This window comes from Ranitomeya variabilis, chromosome 5 (assembly GCF_051348905.1).
Source record: "Ranitomeya variabilis isolate aRanVar5 chromosome 5, aRanVar5.hap1, whole genome shotgun sequence".
NCBI classification, from domain to species: Eukaryota; Metazoa; Chordata; class Amphibia; order Anura; family Dendrobatidae; genus Ranitomeya; species Ranitomeya variabilis.
Genome location: NC_135236.1, coordinates 175,993,763 through 176,012,997, shown reverse-complemented (window position 1 = coordinate 176,012,997; position 19,235 = coordinate 175,993,763). Strand labels below are relative to the sequence as shown.

Below are 19,235 nucleotides of genomic sequence, written 5' to 3'. Positions count from 1 at the left end.
GAGGCTCAACAGAAGGAACCACAGGTACCACATACCTCCGCAACAAAGACCTATGGAACACATTATGAATGGCAAACGATGCTGGGAGATCCAAACGAAAAGACACCGGGTTAAGGATTTCCAAGATCTTATAAGGACCGATGAAGCGAGGCTTGAATTTAGGAGAGGAGACCTTCATAGGAACATACCGAGAAGACAGCCACACCAAATCCCCAACACGAAGTCGGGGACCCACACCGCGGCGGCGCTGAGCCTTCTCCTGTGACAACCTCAAATTGTCCACCACATGGTTCCAAATCTGCTGCAACCTATCCACCACAGAATCCACCCCAGGACAGTCAGAAGGCTCAACCTGACCCGAGGAAAAACGAGGATGGAAACCAGAATTGCAGAAAAAAGGCGAAACCAAAGTAGCAGAACTAGCCCGATTATTAAGGGCAAACTCGGCCAATGGCAAAAAAGTCACCCAATCATCCTGATCAGCAGAAACAAAACATCTCAAATAAGTTTCCAACGTCTGATTAGTTCGCTCGGTTTGGCCATTAGTCTGAGGATGGAAGGCCGACGAAAAAGACAAATCAATGCCCATCTTAGCACAAAAAGTCCGCCAAAACCTGGACACAAACTGGGATCCTCTATCAGACACAATATTTTCAGGAATGCCGTGCAAGCGAACCACATTCTGAAAAAATGGAGGAACCAAATCGGAGGAAGAAGGCAACTTAGGCAAGGGCACCAAATGGACCATCTTGGAAAAACGATCACACACCACCCAGATGACAGATATTTTCTGAGATACTGGAAGATCCGAAATAAAATCCATGGAAATGTGCGTCCAAGGCCTTTTCGGAACAGGCAAAGGCAAAAGCAAACCGCTGGCACGAGAACAGCAAGGCTTAGCCCGAGCACAAATCCCACAAGACTGCACCAAGAGGGGAAGAGGATGGGCGAATATGTCCCTTCTCCAAAGACTCCTTTATATAACTCCGCATCGCGGCATGCTCTGGTATAGACAAATTAAAAAGTCGTCCCTTAGGGAATTTACTACCAGGAATTAAATTTATAGCACAGTCACAATCCCTATGAGGGGGCAGGGCACTGGACCTGGGCTCATCAAATACATGCTGGTAGTCAGACAAAAACTCAGGGTCCTCAGAAGGAGTGGAAGAAGCAATAGACACCAACGGAGTATCGCCATGAATTCCCTGACAACCCCAACTTGACACAGACATAGCTTTCCAATCTAAAACTGGATTATGAGCTTGCAGCCATGGCAAACCCAAAACGACAACATCATGCAAATTATGCAGAACAAGAAAGCGAATCACCTCCTGATGTACGGGAGTCATGCACATGGTCATTTGCGTCCAATACTGAAGCTTATTCTCAGCCAATGGCGTAGCATCAATTCCCCTCAGAGGAATAGGAAATTCCAAAGGCTCCAGGACAAAACCACAGCGCCTGGCAAACGACAAATCCATCAGATTCAGGGCAGCACCCGAATCCACAAAAGCCATAACCGGGTAGGACGACAAAGAACAAATCAAAGTAACAGACAAAATAAATTTAGGCTGTATAGTACCAATGGTGACAGGCTTAGCGATTTTTTTTTAAGCGTTTAGAGCATGCTGAGATAACATGAGTAGAATCTCCACAGTAAAAGCACAACCCATTTTGACGTCTATAACTTTGTCGCTCAATTCTGGTCAGAGTACGGTCACATTGCATAGACTCAGGTCTCTGTCCAGAAAATACCGCCAAAGGATGAGCAGATTTGCGCTCCCGCAAACGCCGATCAACCTGAATGGCTAAAGCCATAGAATCACTCAGACTTGTAGGGGTGGGAAACCCCACCAAAACATTCTTAACGGCCTCAGGAAGACCTTCTCTGAAATTTGCAGCCAGGGCACACTCATTCCATTGAGTAAGCACCGACCATTTCCGAAATTTTTGACAATACACCTCTGCTTCATCCTGACCTTGATAGATAGCCAGCAACGCTTTTTCTGCCTGATTCTCAAGATTAGGCTCCTCATAAAGCAGTCCAAGAGCCAGAAAAAATGCATCTACATTAACCCCTTCGCGACATGCGCCGTACATGTACTGCGCATGTCGCATCCCCTGCTTTGATGTGCGCTCCGGCGGTGAGCGCACATCAAAGTCGCGACATGTCAGCTGTTTTGAACAGCTGACATGTGCGCGCAATAGCGGCGGGTGAAATCGCTATTCACCCGCCGCTATTAACCTGTTAAATGCCGCTGTCAAACTCAGACAGCGGCATTTAACTACCGCATCCGGCCGGGCGGCCGGATATGACGTCATCGCCGACCCCCGTCACATGATCGGGGGTCGGCGATGAGTCAGGAAGGTAACCATAGAGGTCCTTGAGACCTCTATGGTTACTGATCGCCGGTGGCTGTGAGCGCCCCCCTGTGGTCGGCGCTCACAGCACACCTGCATTTGAGCTACATAACAGCGATCTGATGATCGCTGTTATGTAGCAGAGCCGATCGGGCTGTGCCTGCTTCTAGCCTCCCATGGAGGCTATAGAAGCATGGCAAAAGTGGGAAAAAAAAGTTTTTAAAAATGTGAAAAAAATATTAAAAATATAAAAGTTTAAATCACCCCCCTTTCGCCCCATCCTAAATAAAACAATAAAAAAAAAACAAAACCTACACATATTTGGTATAGCCGCGTTCAGAATCGCCCGATCTATCAATTAAAAAAAAGCATTAACCTGATCGCTAAACAGCGTAGCGAGAAAAAAATCCGAAACGCCAGAATTACGTTTTTTTGGTCGCCGCGACATTGCGTTAAAATGCAATAACGGGCGATCAAAAGAACATATCTGCGCCAAAATGGTATCATTAAAAACGCCAGCTCAGCACGCAAAAAATAAGCCCTCACCCGACCCCAGATCACGAAAAATGGAGACGTTACGGGTATTGGAAAATGGCACTTTTTTTTTTTTTTTTTTTTAAGCAAAGTTTGGAATTTTTTTTCACCACTTGGATAAAAAATAACCTGGTCATGTTAGGTGTCTATGAACTCGTAATGACCTAGAGAATCATAATGGCAGGTCAGTTTTAGCATTTAGTGAACCTAGCAAAATAGCCAAGCAAAAAACCAGTGTGGGATTGCACTTTTTTTGCAATTTCACCGCACTTGGAATTTTTTTCCCGTTTTCTAGTACACGACATGCTAAAACCAATGATGTCGTTCAAAAGTACAACTCGTCCCGCAAAAAATAAGCCCTCACATGGCCATATTGACAGAAAAATAAAAAAGTTATGGCTCTGGGAAGGAGGGGAGCGAAAAACGAAAACACAAAAACGAAAAAGGGCCGCGACTTGAAGGGGTTAAGCAATGCAGGATCTCCTGGCGCCAGAGAGAAAGCCCAATCTTGAGGGTCGCCACGCAACAAGGAGATAACAATTTTAACTTGCTGAGCGGAATCACCAGAGGAACGAGGTCTCAGAGATAGAAATAACTTACAATTATTCTTAAAATTTAGAAACCTAGATCTATCTCCAGAAAAAAACTCAGGAATGGGTATCTTTGGTTCTGACATAGGGCTATGAATAACAAAATCCTGAATACTTTGCACCCGTGCAGTAAGATGATCCACACTAGAAGTCAGAGTCTGAACATTAATGTCTGCAGCTGAGCTCAAAACCACCCAGAGTTCAAGGGGATGAAAGAAGCTAAACAGACTGCAGCAAAGGAAAAGCGGGAGGAAAAAAAAAAAAAGTACTCGGGTCTTCTTTTTATCCCACTTCTGCGATGCATTAAACACTTTTTGGCCTGCTATACTGTTATGATCCTTAGTGGTTGAGGATCACAAATTACTCCAGCTAAGGCTACTTTCACACTAGCGTCGGGAACAACCCGTCGCTGTGCGTCGGGCCGACGTTCCCGACGCTAGCGTGGTCTCCGCCGCACAACGGGGGCAGTGGATGCATTTTTCCAACGCATCCGCTGCCCCATTGTGAGGTGCGGGGAAGTTCGGGGAGGTGGGGGCGGAGTTCCGGCGGAGTTCCGGCCGCGCATGCGCGGTCGGAAAAAGCGGACCGTCGTGAGCAAAAAACGTTACATGTAGCGTTTTTTGCTCCCGACGGTCCGCCACTGCACGACGCATTCGTCGCACGACGGGTGCGACGTGTGGCAATCCGTCACAATGCGTCGCTTCATGTTAATCAATGACGAAAAAACGCATCCTGCAAACACTTTTGCAGGATGCGTTTTTTCGGCAAAACGACGCATTGTGACGGAATGCAGTTAACGCTAGTGTGAAAGTAGCCTAAGTAACAAACATAGGACAAGCTCTAGGGAGGTGGCAAACTGGACTGACCGCAAATCTGAACCTATCCAAACACACTAGAAGTAGCCGGTGAACGTGCCTAAAAATCCTAGATGTCTCGAGCCAGCCTGAGGAACTAACTACCCCTAGAGAGAAAGAAAGACCTCTCTTGCCTCCAGAGAAATAATCCCCAAAGATATAGAAGCCCCCAACAAATAATAACGGTGAGGTAAGAGGAAGGCACATACACAGGGGTGAAAGCAGATTCAGCAAATGAGGCCCACTAATACTAGATAGCAGAAAATAGAAAAGGGAATCTATGCGGTCAGTAAAAAACCCTTACAAAATATCCACTCTGAGATTTCAAGAACCCCCACACCAACTAACGGTGTGGGGGGAGAAACTCAGTCCCCTAGAGCAACCAGCAAGCGAGGAAATCACATTTTAGCGAGCTGGACTAAAAACATAATGAACGCTGATAATCAAAAAATGATCAAACAAAAACTTAGCTTGTCTTGGAGAGACTGGGAGCAAGGTAGACACAAGGAATCTGAAGAGCTCTGAATACATTGATAGCAGGCAAGGAACTGAGTATCCAGGTGAGCTAAATAGGAAACCAACCAAGGATAACGAACCAGCTGATGCTGCCAACCTGCAGAAAGACAACACTACACAGTACTGCTTGTGACCACTAGAGGGAGCCCAAAAATAGAGTTCACAACAGACATCTGTCAAGTCAGCAACAGACTAAGGAACCTTTTTAAATGCTTAGGACGCCTTTGCAGGTGTTTTTTGATCATTATTCTAATTTACTGACATAATTACTTTTGGGTTTTCATTGGCTGTAAGCCATAATCATCAACATTAACCCCTTCATGGCCAGAGGTATTTTCGGTTTTGCGTTTTGTTTTTTTGCTCCCAGAGCCATAACTTTTTTATTTTTCCGTCAATATGGCCATGTGAGGGCTTGTGTTTGCGGGACGAGTTGTACTTTTGAACTACATCATTGGTTTTACCATGTTGTGTACTAGAAAACTGGAAAAAAAATCCAAGTGCCGTGAAATTGCAAAAAAAGTGCAATCCCACACTTGTTTTTTGTTTGGCTTTTTTACTAGGTTCACTAAATGCTAAAACTGACCTGCCATTATGATTCTCCAGGTCATTTCAAGTTCATATACACCAAAACTGTCTAGAGTCTTTTTTATCTAAGTGGTGAAAAAAATTTCCAAACTGTTAAAAAAAAAAAAAGCGCTATTTTCCAATACCCGTAGCGTCTCCATTTTTTGTGATCTCGGGTTGGGTAAGGGCATATTTTTTATGTGCTGAGCTGACATCTTTAATGATACTATTTTGGTGCAGATATGATCTTTTGATGGCATGTTATTGCATTTTAATGCAATGTTGCTGCGACCAAAAAAATGTAATTCTGGGGTTTTTACTTTTTTCTCGCTAAACCATTTAGCGATCAGGCTAATCCTTTTTTTATTGATAGATCGGGCGATTCTGAACGCGACGATACCAAATATATGTATGTTTGATTTTTTTTTTAATTGTTTTATTTTGAATAGGGCGAAAGGGGGTTGATTTGAACTTTTATATATTTTGTATATTTTTAAAAACATTTTTTTCACTTTTGGCATGCTTCAATAGTCTCCATGGGAGACTAGAAGCTGCCATAACCCGATCGGCTCAGCTACATACAGGCGCCTATGATCAGTTCGCCTATATGTAGCTGAATTACTTACCTGCTATGAGTGCTGACCACTGGGCGACACTCACTGCAAACCGGCAGTGACAACCATAGAGATCTCAAGGAGACCTCTGGTTGTCATGCCAACCCACTGGTGACCCGCGATCACCAGTGGGCGGATTTCTGGCGTGATTGCTGGAAGTGCATGTTAAATGCCGCTGTCAGCGTTTGACAGCGAAATTTAACGGGTTAATAGCAGCGAGTGGTTCACAATTCCACCCACGGCTGTTCCAGGCACATGTCAGCTGTTCAAAACAGCTGACATGTGCCAGGAAAGATGTGGGATCACCACGGGAGCTTACATCAAAGGGAGGGAGTCTGACGTTGGGTTAACAGAAATAAACAGTTGAAATAGATCACTCTGTTTGTAATGACTCTATATAATATGAGTTTCACTTTTTGCATTGAAGAACTGAAATAAATTAACTTTTTGATGATCTAATTTTGTGAAAAGCACCTGTATATGAATATATTGTATTTGTATCCCCATTGCTTACCCCTGCTCTGCTTTTCTAGGCTCCTAGCTGCCCCTTTGTTGGATTGCTAGTGGATAATGGTGGTAATCCCATCCATAACTCTCAAGACGGTAGCGGTCACATGATTTGCCCAAGTGAATGCCTAACCTGTGTTCATGGACACAGGCAATAAAAATCTCTTTAACCACGTCTTTAACCAATTTCTGCTACCATCAAAGCCGGCATAGTACAGCAGGCAACCAGGCAGAAAGTAAAATGCATAACCACTGCTATCTTGAGAGCTATCGACGGTAGCTATCACTATCAGTCAACTAGTTACAAATCCAATCCAAGGGTAGTGAAGGACTTTGAAATACAATGTAGGTAAGCAATGGGGGTCCTTAGAATTGTCTGTGTCAGAATAGAGATGTTTACGGTATTTTGACTATGCCTTCTAATATTTCTGTGTGGTTAAAATTTAAATTGCACAGTCATTTTATATATGCTTGGTCCACAAAACCAAAACTAGCATATTGCTTTATTGGATATTTATTGCATATTGTTATTTGGGGTCCATAAGGTTAGTTTGTCGAAGTCTCACAAGACAGTATTTTCTCTCATGCGAGAGAATTGGGCCCATTATACTAATCACACTCTGGTTAAACTCAGATCAGAGTTTGATCATAGTGTGATCCGATTTTCTCAGATGAGAAGAAGATGGAAAAAATGTCTCCATTCTGTCAGTCCATAAAACTCAGACCGCACTCGGATGTCATCGGAGCGTGGTCTGATTTTTGGGGACGGACTCATTGACTTACCTGGCCAAGTGCGATTCGAATATTGGATGTAAATCGAGCATGCTGTGATTATTTTACTCGGACAGACTTTGTCCAAGGGAAAAATCGGACATCTGCACGGCTCCATGGAATAACACTGATCTGACTGTGATCAGGTGCACTCGGACAGAAAATACGGTTGTCTTCACGAGCCCTTAGGCTGTATGCCCATAATGAGTTTTTGGTGAGTTTTTGAGGCTGCTCTTTTTTGCTGCAATACAATAGCAGTGTGTTACAGTTTGAGCAAAGTGAATGGGATTTATAGAAATTTCCTGCCTTCTGTGCTTTTTTTACTCAGTGTAAACTGACCTGCGATGCGTGTTTCAAATCTGAAACATCTAAATTTCTCTTGCTGGTACGCTGAGTTCTATGTGTGAATTTTTCCCGTAGATTTTCTTTAGATATGATAAATCTGCAGTTAAAAAAACGCGCATACTTTGTTAGTGCTTTTCGTGGCAGATATGCATCAAGAACGCAGGTAATCTGCACATGACTATATCATAACGTTTTGTCAAAGCCAAATACCATGGAGTATCAAAAACAAAGCATTTTTTGTTTATACATGACATATACAGCTGTGGCCAAAAGTATTGACACCCCTGCAATTCTGTCAGATAATACTCAGTTTCTTCCTGAAAATGATTGCAAACACAAATTCTTTGTTATTATTATCTTCATTTAATTTGTCTTAAATGAAAAAACACAAAAGGGAATGAAGCAAAAAGCAAAACATAGATCATTTCACACAAAACTCCAAAAATGGGCCAGACAAAAGTATTTGCACCCTCAGCCTAACACTTGGTTGCACAACCTTTAGCCAAAATAACTGCGACCAACCGCTTCTGGTAACCATCAATGAGTTTCTTACAATGCTCTGCTGGAATTTTAGACCATTCTTCTTTGGCAAACTGCTCCAGGTCCCTGATATTTGAAGGGTGCCTTCTCCAAACTGCCATTTTTAGATCTCTCCAAAGGTATTCTATGGGATTCAGGTCTGGACTCATTGCTGGCCACCTTAGAAGTCTCCAGTGCTTTCTCTCAAACATTTTCTAGTGCTTTTTGAAGTGTCCTGCTGGAAGACCCATGACTTCTGAGGGAGACACAGCTTTCTCACACTGGGCCCTGCATTATGCAGCAAAATTTGTTGGTAGTCTTCAGACTTCATAATGCCATGCACTTGGTCAAGCAGTCCAGTGCCAGAGGCAGCAAAGCAACCCCAAATCATCAGGGAACCTCCGCCATGTTTGACTGTAGGGACCGTGTTCTTTTCTTTGAATGCCTCTTTTTTTCTCCTGTAAACTCTATGTTGATGCATTTGCCCAAAAAGCTCTACTTTTGTCTCATCTGACCAGAGAACATTCATCCAAAACGTTTTAGGCTTTTTCAGGTAAGTTTTGGCAAACTCCAGCCTGGCTTTTTTTTATGTCTCGGGGTAAGAAGTGGGGTCTTCCTGGGTCTCCTACCATACAGTCCCTTTTCATTCAGACGCCGACGGATAGTACGGGTTGACACTGTTGTACCCTCGGACTGCAGGGCAGCTTGAACTTGTTTGGATGTTAGTCGAGGTTCTTTAACCAACATCCGCACAATCTTGCGTTGAAATCTCTTGTCAATTTTTCTTTTCCGTCCACATCTAGGGAGGTTACCCACAGTGCCATGGGCTTTAAACTTGTTGATGACATTGCGCACGGTAGACACAGGAACATTCAGGTCTTTGGAGATGGACTTGTAGCCTTGAGATTGCTCATGCTTCCTCACAATTTGGTTTCTCAAGTCCTCAGACAGTTCTTTGATCTTTCTTTTCTCCATGCTCAATGTGGTGCACACAAGGACACAGGACAGAGGTTGAGTCAACTTTAATCCATGTCAACTGGCTGCAAGTGTGATTGTTATTGCCAACACCTGTTAGGTGCCACAGGTAAGTTACAGGTGCTGTTAATTACACAAATTAGAGAAGCATCACATGATTTTTCGAACAGTGCCAATACTTTTGTCCACCCCCTTTTTTATGTTTAATGTGGAATTATATCCAATTTGGCTTTAGGACAATTCTTTTTGTGTTTTTTCATTTAAGACAAATTATATGAAGTTAATAATAACAAAGAATTTGTGTTTGCAATCATTTTCAGGAAGAAGCTGAGTATTATCTGACAGAATTGCAGGGCTGTCAATACTTTTGGCCACAACTGTATACCAAAAAGACACAAAAAACACTATAAAATCGCACGAACAAAATGTCCTCAAAAATGCAACCAAGCTAATTTACTGACTATGTGTTTAAATTCTGAACAAGAAAAACTCACCAAATGCTCATTGTGTGAACATAGCCTCAAAGTCCTAAACAAATTACAATGTGTCAGAAAACGTTGCATTGTGCTGTTTTTTCAGGCTGACATCCATTGAAGAGGAACTTGCAATGGTCACTGAAACAGTTAACATTAAACAAGACGCTGTACAACAGCTAAACACTGAGATTGTGTGTGAAGAAAGAAGTAAAGTCGACCAGTAAGGAGCATCATCAGTTTTACAAACATGCTAATATTAGATAGATGATGAAATCATGTCACTTTCAAGGACAGTTCATGATGCAAAAAAAAAAATTGTTAGGTCGGGGTCCCACTAGCGAATCACATCCGATGCGATATGCTAATGATACTTGGATCCTGCCCTGCTGCAATTTATATGGCTGTGTGCCATCTGATTTCAGCATGCTGCAATTTTTTTTCTTGTCCGATCGTGATCCGATAAGAGCAGGTAAAGAAGCCACAATTGCGAGCAGAACCATAGGCTTAAATTGGTACAAATGCAATCCGATTTTTAATAGAATTGAATTAGTCTGATTTAATCGGAAGTGGAAGCGAGCCCTTAGGCATATAGAAAATCAGTCCAATGTTGATCCAGAAAAGCAGGATGAGTGTCCTGCAAGTACAATGCAATTTTTCTCAACTATCATCCATATGACATGTTTTTGCAATCCGTATGCAATGCATTTTTAACATCAGCTTTTACACACTGTAATTTTCTGTCATTTAAAGCTAGTTTACAAACTAATAAAGCAATCTTATATACAGATATAGATAGATAGGATAGATGTGCTGTAGATATTTAATCTTACAAGCCCTCTACATATAATAAAATAGCACCCTTTAGTGCCTTTCATGTGGCACTAAAGAGTATTTAGCAAACAAATAATAAAAAAATTGTTTTAATAACCAGCTAAAGGACATCAGACAGCTGTAATCTGGAATTATTATTCCTGGAAGGGGACAATATCCATGGAGCGTTCCAGACTATTAACAGCTCACAGATGTCTGCGTGGCCTTTACTTGTTATTAAAAAAGTGATACCCCCCAAAAAATATATAGAGTGCTTCCTGGTTTAATAACCAGCAAAGTCTAAACAGACAGTTGTGGGCTGATAATAATAGGCTTGGAAGGGGCCATGGATATTGTCCCCCTCCCAGAATAATCCTACCAGCCCTCAGCTGCCCCAGAAATGGCGTTCATGGGATGTGCCAATTCTGGCTCCTAGCCTCGGCTGTTTCTGCTTGTCCTGGTACATTGGCAAGTGGGGAAGTGGGGTAATGGTTGTGGGGTTGATGTCAGCTGTCTAGTATCTGTTGAAATCAAGCCTAGTGGTTAGTAATGGAGAGGTGTCTATCAGACACCCCAATTACTGATCCCGTAGTCAAAAGAAATAAACACACACACATACAAAACCTCTGTGTGAACCACAGAAGACAGCATATGAGCCAGCCCGCTGTGAACCATTGTAACCTTAGGGAGTTCACCACAGTTCATAGCTGGCCGGCTCACTCAGAGGTTATCTTGAGAACCGCTGGCTGTGACCTGCGCTAACCTTACAGACGTCACCACTCGTCACTACTGCTGGCTCTCATGCTCCTCTCAGTGTGTTCAGCCGCCGTGGTGAATGGTAACATTACTGATGTCACCACTCATCACAGTCTCCGAATGTAGCAGAGTTGTGGATCGTCATGAGATGTCCATATTATGGATTATGGCGGACCCTGTGGATTATTTTATTTTGCTAATAAATTTGTTAAAAGAGGGTTATTGAATATGAAATAAAAGTGGTGCAGTGATTGGTTGCCATAGGCAACAATGAGTTTTTCCTCTAATATCAAGAAACCTCCCCTAACATATACTCTAGATGGGAACCTGTCATGTTGGATGATGATATTAACCTGTAGATATAGGGTTATTCTGTAGGTTAATAGCTTTAGGAAGGTGCTCAGCTCCATACTTAAAGTGCAGCACCAGGGAGAAAATGAACTTCATACCACCTGGAAGCCTTGAGATTTCAGTTAGGCCGGCTACCGGTAACGGAGATATCCGTGTCCGTGTGTGTACTACGTGTGGCAACCGTGTGCTGCATCAGTACCACAAAGACAGCCGCCGGGGAAGAAGCACTACAGTAAGCGCTGTTCCCTGGCGGCAGGTGCTGAAGCCACCTCCCATCATTATCCCCTGCTCTGCCGGCAAACAGAGGAGAATGATGAGTGTTATATTAACCCCTTTCTGTCATCGGACGTACTATTCCGTCCATGTGGGGTGGGCCCTACTTCCCAAGGACGGAATAGTACGTCCAGCGCGATCGGCGGAGCTCACGGGGGGAGCGCGGCCGATCGCGGCCGGGTGTCAGCTGACTATCGCAGCTGACATCCGGCACTATGTGCCAGGAGCGGTCACGGACCGCCCCCGGCACATTAACCCCCGGCACACTGCGATCAAACATGATCGCAGTGTGCCGGCGGTATAGGGAAGCATCGCGCAGGGAGGGGGCTCCCTGCGGGCTTCCCTGAGACGATCGGTACAAGGCGATGTGCTCACCTTGTACCGAGCGTCTCCTCCCTGCAGTCCCCGGATCCAAAATGGCCGCGGGGCTGCATCCGGGTCCTGCAGGGAGGTGGCTTCACAGCGCCTGCTCAGAGCAGGCACCGGGAAGCCTCCCAGCTTTGCTGTGTGATCGCCGATCTGACACAGTGCACAGCAAAGTGTCAGATCGGCGATCTGTCACTTTACTGTGATGCCCCCCCTGGGGCAAAGTAAAAATGTAAATTAAAAAAAATCCTAAATAAATAATAATAATACAAAAATATTGTTCCAATAAATACATTACTTTAGCTAAATAAAAATAAAAAAACAATAAAAGTACACATATTTAGTATCGCCGCGTCCATAACGACCCGACCTATAAAACTGTCCCACTAGTTAACCCCTTCAGTGAACACCGTAAAAAAAAAAAATAAAGAACGAGGGAAAAAACAACGCTTTATTATCATACCGCAGAACAAAAAGTGGAATAACATGCGATCAAAAAGACGGAAATAAATAACCATGGTACCGCTGAAAACATCATCTTGTTCCGCAAAAAACGAGCCACCATACAGCATCAAAAGCGGAAAAATAAAAAAGTTATAGTCCTCAGAATAAAGCGATGCAAAAATAATTATTTTTTCTATAAAATAGTTTTTATCGTATAAAAGCGCCAAAACATAAAAAAGATATAAATGAGGTATCCTGAAGAATAAAACTGCTTTATCCATTTTACCAAACGCGGAACGGTATAAGAGCCCCCCCCAAAAGAAATTCATGAATAACTGGTTTTTGGCCATTCTGCCTCACAAAAATCGGAATATAAAGCGATCAAAAAATGACACGTGCCCGAAAATGTTACCAATAAAAACGTCAACTCGTCCCGCAAAAAACAAGACCTCACATGACTCTGTGGACCAAAATATGGAAAAATTATAGCACTCAAAATGTAACGCAAAAAACATTTTTTGCAATAAAAAGCGTCTTTTAGTGTGTGACGGCTGCCAATCATAAAAATCCGCTAAAAAACCCGCTATAAATAGTAAATCAAACCCCCCCTTCATCACCCCCTTAGTTACGAAAAATAAAAAAATTAAAAAAATGTATTTATTTCCATTTTCCCGTTAGGGTTAGGGCTAGGGTTAGGGTTCGGGCTAAAGTTAGGGTTGGGGCTAAAGTTAGGGTTGGGGCTAAAGTTAGAGTTAGGGTTTGGATTACATTTACAGTTAGGAATAGGGTTGGGATTAGGGTTAGGGGTGTGTCAGGGTTAGGGGTGTGGTTAGGGTTACAGTTGAGATTAGGGTTAGGGGTGTGTTTGGATTAGGGTTTCAGTTATAATTGGGGGGTTTCCACTGTTTAGGCACATCAGGGGCTCTCCAAATGCGACATTGCGTCCGATCTCAATTCCAGCCAATTCTGCGTTAAAAAAGTAAAACAGTGCTCCTTCCCTTCCGAGCTCTCCCGTGCGCACAAACAGGGGTTTACCCCAACATATGGGGTATCAGCGTACTCAGGACACATTGGACAACAACTTTTGTGGTCCAATTTCTCCTATTACTCTTGGGAAAATACAATACAAAACTGGGGGCTAAAAAATATTTTTTGTGTAAAAAAAAAAAATATGTATTTTTTATTTTCACGGCTCTGCGTTATAAACTGTAGTGAAACACTTGGGGGTTCAAAGTTCTCACAACACATCTAGATAAGTTCCTTGGGGGGTCTAGTTTCCAATATGGGGTCACTTATGGGGGGTTTCTACTGTTTAGTTACATCAGGGGCTCTGCAAATGCAACATGACGCCTGCAGACCAATCTATCTAAGTCTGCATTCCAAATGGCGCTCCTTCCCTTCCGAGCTCTGCCATGCACCCAAAAGGTGGTTCCCCCCCACATATGGGGTATCAGCGTACTCAGAACAAATTGGACAACTGTTTTTGGAGTCCAATGCCTCCTGTTACCCTTGGGAAAATACAAAACTGAGGGCTAAAAAATAATTTTTGTGGGGAAAAAAAAAGAATTTTTATTTTCACGGCTCTGTGTTATAAACTGTAGTGAAACACTTGGGGGTTCAAAGTTCTAACAACACATCTAGATAAGTTCCTTGGGGGGTCTAGTTTCCAATATGGGGTCACTTGTGGGGAGTTTCTACGGTTTAGGTACATTAGGGGCTCTGCAAATGCAACGTGACGCCTTCAGACCATTCCATCTAAGTCTGCATTCCAAATGGTGCTCCTTCCCTTCCTCTCCCATGCACCAAAACAGTGGTTCCCCCCCACATATGGGGTATCAGCGTACTCAGAACAAATTGTACAACTGTTTTTGGAGTCCAATGCCTCCTGTTACCCTTGGGAAAATACAAAACTGGGGGCTAAAAAATAATTTTTGTGGGGAAAAAAAAATAATTTTTATTTTCACGGCTCTGTGTTATATACTGTAGTGAAACACTTGGGGGTTGAAAGCTCTCACAACACATCTAGATGAGTTCCTAAGGGGGTCTACGTTCCAAAATGGTGTCACTTGTGGGGGGTTTCAATGTTTAGGCACATCAGGGGCTCTCCAAACACAACATGGCGTCCCATCTCAATTCCAGTCAATTTTGCATTGAAAAGTAAAACGGCGCTCCTTCCCTTCCGAGCTCTCCCTTGCGCCCAAACAGTGGTTTACCCCCACATATGGGGTATCAGCGTACTCAGGACAAATTCTACAACAACTTTTGGGGTCCAATTTCTTCTCTTACCCTTGGGAAAATAAAAAATTGGGGGCGAAAAGATCATTTTTGTGAAAAAATATGATTTTTTATTTTTACGGCTCTGCATTATAAACTTCTGTGAATCACTTAATGGGTCAAAGTGCTCACCACACATCTAGATAAGTTCCTTAGGGGGTCTACTTTCCAAAATGGTGTCACTTGTGGGGGGTTTTAATGTTTAGTCACATCAGGGGCTCTCCAAACGCAACATGGCGTCCCATCTGAATTTCAGTCAGTTTTGCATTGAAAAGTCAAATGGCGCTCCTTCGCTTCCAAGCTCTGCCATGCGCCCAAACAGTGGTTTACCCCCACATATGGGGTATCGGCGTACTCAGGACAAATTGTACAACAACTTTTGGGGTCCATTTTCTCCTGTTACTTTTTGTAAAATAGAACAAATTGGAGCTGAATTAAATTTTTTGTGTAAAAAAAGTTAAATGTTCATTTTTATTTAAACATTCCAAAAATTCATGTGAAACACCTGAAGGGTCTATAAACTTCTTGAATGTGGTTTTGAGCACCTTGAGGGGTGCAGTTTTTAGAATGGTGTCACACTTGGGTATTTTCCCATCATATAGACCCCTCAAAATGACTTCAAATGAGATGTGGTCCCTAAAAAAAAATGGTGTTGTAAAAATGAGAAATTGCTGGTCAACTTTTAACCCTTATAACTCCGTAACAAAAAAAATTTGGGTTCCAAAATTGTGCTGATGTAAAGTAGATATGTGGGAAATGTTACTTATTAAGTATTTTGTGTGACATATCTCTGTGATTTATTTGTATAAAAATTCAAAGTTGGAAAATTGCTAAATTTTCAAAATTTTCGCCAAATTTCCATTTTTTTCACAAATAAACGCAGGTAATATCAAAGAAATGTTACCACTATCATGAAGTACAATATGTCACGAGAAAACAATGTCAGAATCACCGGGATCCGTTGAAGTGTTCCAGAGTTATAACCTCATAAAGGGACAGTGGTCAGAATTGTAAAAATTGGACCGGTCATTAACGTGCAAACAACCCTTGAGGGTAAAGGGGTTAAACTCCGAATGACAGCAGGTTGGGGCTTTTGGGACTCTAACCCCATCATCTGACAACTGCTGCCGCTAATAACAGTGACAGTAGGTGCGGATGATCGGGGTATTCCACAGCCGCCGGCTGCGATCTAAGGAAATAAGTGAATGAAAAACCTGCCGTGGGTTCCCCCTTATATTCTTAACCAACCAGAGAGAACTCACAGCTGGGGGCTTGGTTATCAAGAATAGAGGGGTCTCCAGCCTGTTTTTTTTAATTATTTAAATAAATAATTAAAAAAACCGGCGGTGCCGGATTCAGTTACCGCTGCTGACGTGACAGGACGGGACTTCCAAGGTAATTCTCACCAACAGCCGGCTCTCACAGTTAGGCATCTGGGATTTGGCTGTTAATCAGAATAACCTCAGAAGTCCCGCCCCATCTATAGAGCGGACCGGAAAATAAGCCACCACTCTATAGACGTGACGTCAAACGAGGGTTCTGAATCCCCTTGCAGGAGTGTCTGTGACCACTCTGTGCCAGGGAAGAACGGCACCATGCACAACAGGCAGGTAAGTAGCAACTACCTGCCTGTTAGTGCTTAGGTACATTTTTTGTTTTATTGTAAAGTCCCGGATATCCACTTTAAGTTCTTCATCTTCTCTGCATCTGTACTGTGATTCTCCAATGTAAGAGAATTGAATCACACTCAGATCAATCTCTTGACTTGATTCTATCAGAAGAGAGAATGTACGCCAACGTGAGCGAGCCCTTAATATGACAATATTGCAGCAGCCCACAGGAAATAATGGAGTCAAAACTGAATGTGATGCAAGGTTACTTGTAGCGTGAGACTTGTTTTCTTACCATTTATTAGTAATATTGCTTTCGGAAAACAGCAAAAAGGCAGAGATGCTTACCTGCCTAGGCCTCCAAACAAATGCACTATCAGGATGCAGTGGACCCATGTGGTAAGCGTGGGGACCTGTGACGTGGGTTACGAGCTTGCATATTTTGGCCAAAATATAAACTAATACCTCACATATTTTTTTTATATACTTATTTTATACTTTTTTCAGGGTGCATTTGGGCCCATTTTGTCTTGTAAACTGTGGTGTCTGTTCACATGGGGTGCATTTGGATAGCGCTAGGCAGCCCGCCTTAGCTAATAGAAAGGTGTCACTACTAGGCTGTTAACCTGGATGCTGTGCATCTCCATTGTGTGAACAGCACCACATACTAGTCTTTTATGTGCAGTAATATGCCAAGCAGCCACCCCCTCCATTAGTTTGGTAGGTTGTGAGTGGTTGCCTCATCGGTATTTCTGCACCTGTGTTGCCGCCATCTTGACCACATGGGTCCACTGCATCCTGATAGTGCATTTGTTTGGAGGCCTAGGCAGGTAAGCATCTCTGCCTTTTTGCTGTTTTCTGAATTTTTGGAGGATCTCTGAATCCTTTTTGTGCTATTGCTGTTTAATATTGCTTTCGCTCAGGAGATTCTCACTATAAAGCATAATGTTATTAGTAGCCAACCCCAGATATAATTAGAAGGATCAGTATGCCTTGCTTGGCAGTCCATATAAATGTATGCCACTAGTGTGCAATTCTTATGAAAATAGACAATATTCAGTAGCTATTTTTTTCCTATACATACACTTAAGGACACTTAAATGGTAAGAATAATAAGAAGCTTTGACCGTTGTTTTATTTTTTCACAGAATTTGCCTCCTAGCCAAGTGTCAGTCTCTTCAGGATGCAATTTTGCAATATAACATGTCACTGTGTAGCAAGATCAAGCTGCAGGGTCAGAGAGATATTCTAAAAAAGAAGATATACGAGCTTGGAGCCAGAGATCCACCCCCAGCACTCCAGCTGCAGGATGATGGACAATCGATTTGCTCAATTGTGAGTTTTTGCTTGTTTCAAATGAGAAAAAAGGCAAATCTAATCAAACTGAGTGCTGTCCATGGTCACATTTTATAACACATTTATCTCATTTGTAGATATCCCCTTTGATGATATGTTCACATGCAGCAGATTCAAATGAAAATTTGTAAGGAAAGGTTATTTCTGCAACATGCACGTGGATATCTTTTTTTTTTTATTAATATTTTCAAATGTGAAACAGTGCAAAGTACATACAGTATACATATGTGTTTCTACAATCCTTATTAACATGTATAATGCAGTCAAGTACAATTCTGCCACTAATCTGCCACATAGATATATATACTCCTACTTCAACTACACTTTGAATGACTTCCTATTGATTTCAAGCACCACTACAGCTTTTTTTTCTTATTTTACTTCGAACGCCACTCCAGCTTTAAATTTTTTTATTTTACCCCTGGATTTGAGCCACTAATCTAAGTTATCTGCACCTAATATACTAACCAGCTATCTTCTTCTGTTATCTGCGCCACTCCGGTCGGTCTCCAGTAGTTTGTGACCTGATGGATCGCTCCAGTGTTTGCTGGAACAGCCAGAAGTCAGAAGCCACAACTCAATGTGAGGCTATGAGAGCCCAAACGAGGCCAGAACCAGCCTCTCATAGACTCTGTCAGGTATCCACACCGCTGCCACCAATTTGTCACGATTCACACCTTGACTGTCACCCCTACGTCACAGATTGGGGTGACTTTAGGCCAACAGACGGCTATCACATGTGCAGGGGGCTTATCTTAGTTATCCCTCCACTGCTACAATGTGATGGAAAACACACACAAGGTTATTGACCTCTTAGTTTACAGCAGGGGCTTATTTTAGGTATCCCACTGCTCTTCAATATACCACGAACTGCAGGGATTTATGTATATCCCGCTTTACAGTTCCGCTTGAACTTGCAGCTCTCTGGCGCCCCCATTACCCTCAGGTCAGACTAGGTACTGCACCTAGGGTGATTAGTCGCCAGAAAGGCTGCCTGCTATGTACTGGCTATTGGGCACGCTGCAGCGAGGCGATATAACTACTCCCACTCAGGCAGGAACAATAATTATCAACGCCGCAGTCGCTACAACGACTCCCAAAGGCACAGCACACGGTATGCTGCCACCAGCTTCATTTAAACAGGTCCGAAGCTAACCCAAAACAGTAGCGTAATTCCCTTCAGAAGGCTTAAGGTACGTTTTAGAGCATGAAGAACGAATCTAGTATTTTAAATATTTTACTCCATTAAAGATTAAGGCAGTGTTTACAAAAAGGCATATAAAGATGTTACAATATGAGACAATTGAAAATGTACAAGGTAATTCTAAAATAAAGGGATTAAATGAGAAAAGGTAACACTCACATTTTC

The 19,235-nt window shown here is 42.7% G+C and overlaps 1 protein-coding gene across 1 annotated transcript in view; it reads left to right on the top strand.

Annotated features, from left to right (window-relative positions):
• FES (FES proto-oncogene, tyrosine kinase) overlaps positions 1-19,235 on the top strand; it is a 229,468-nt gene that overhangs the window by 94,935 nt on the left and 115,298 nt on the right. The window contains exons 8-9 of the mRNA XM_077263560.1: positions 9,730-9,846; positions 17,659-17,845. Of these exons, the coding sequence (XP_077119675.1) occupies positions 9,730-9,846; positions 17,659-17,845 (304 nt within the window). The remainder of the gene's footprint in view (positions 1-9,729; positions 9,847-17,658; positions 17,846-19,235) is intronic.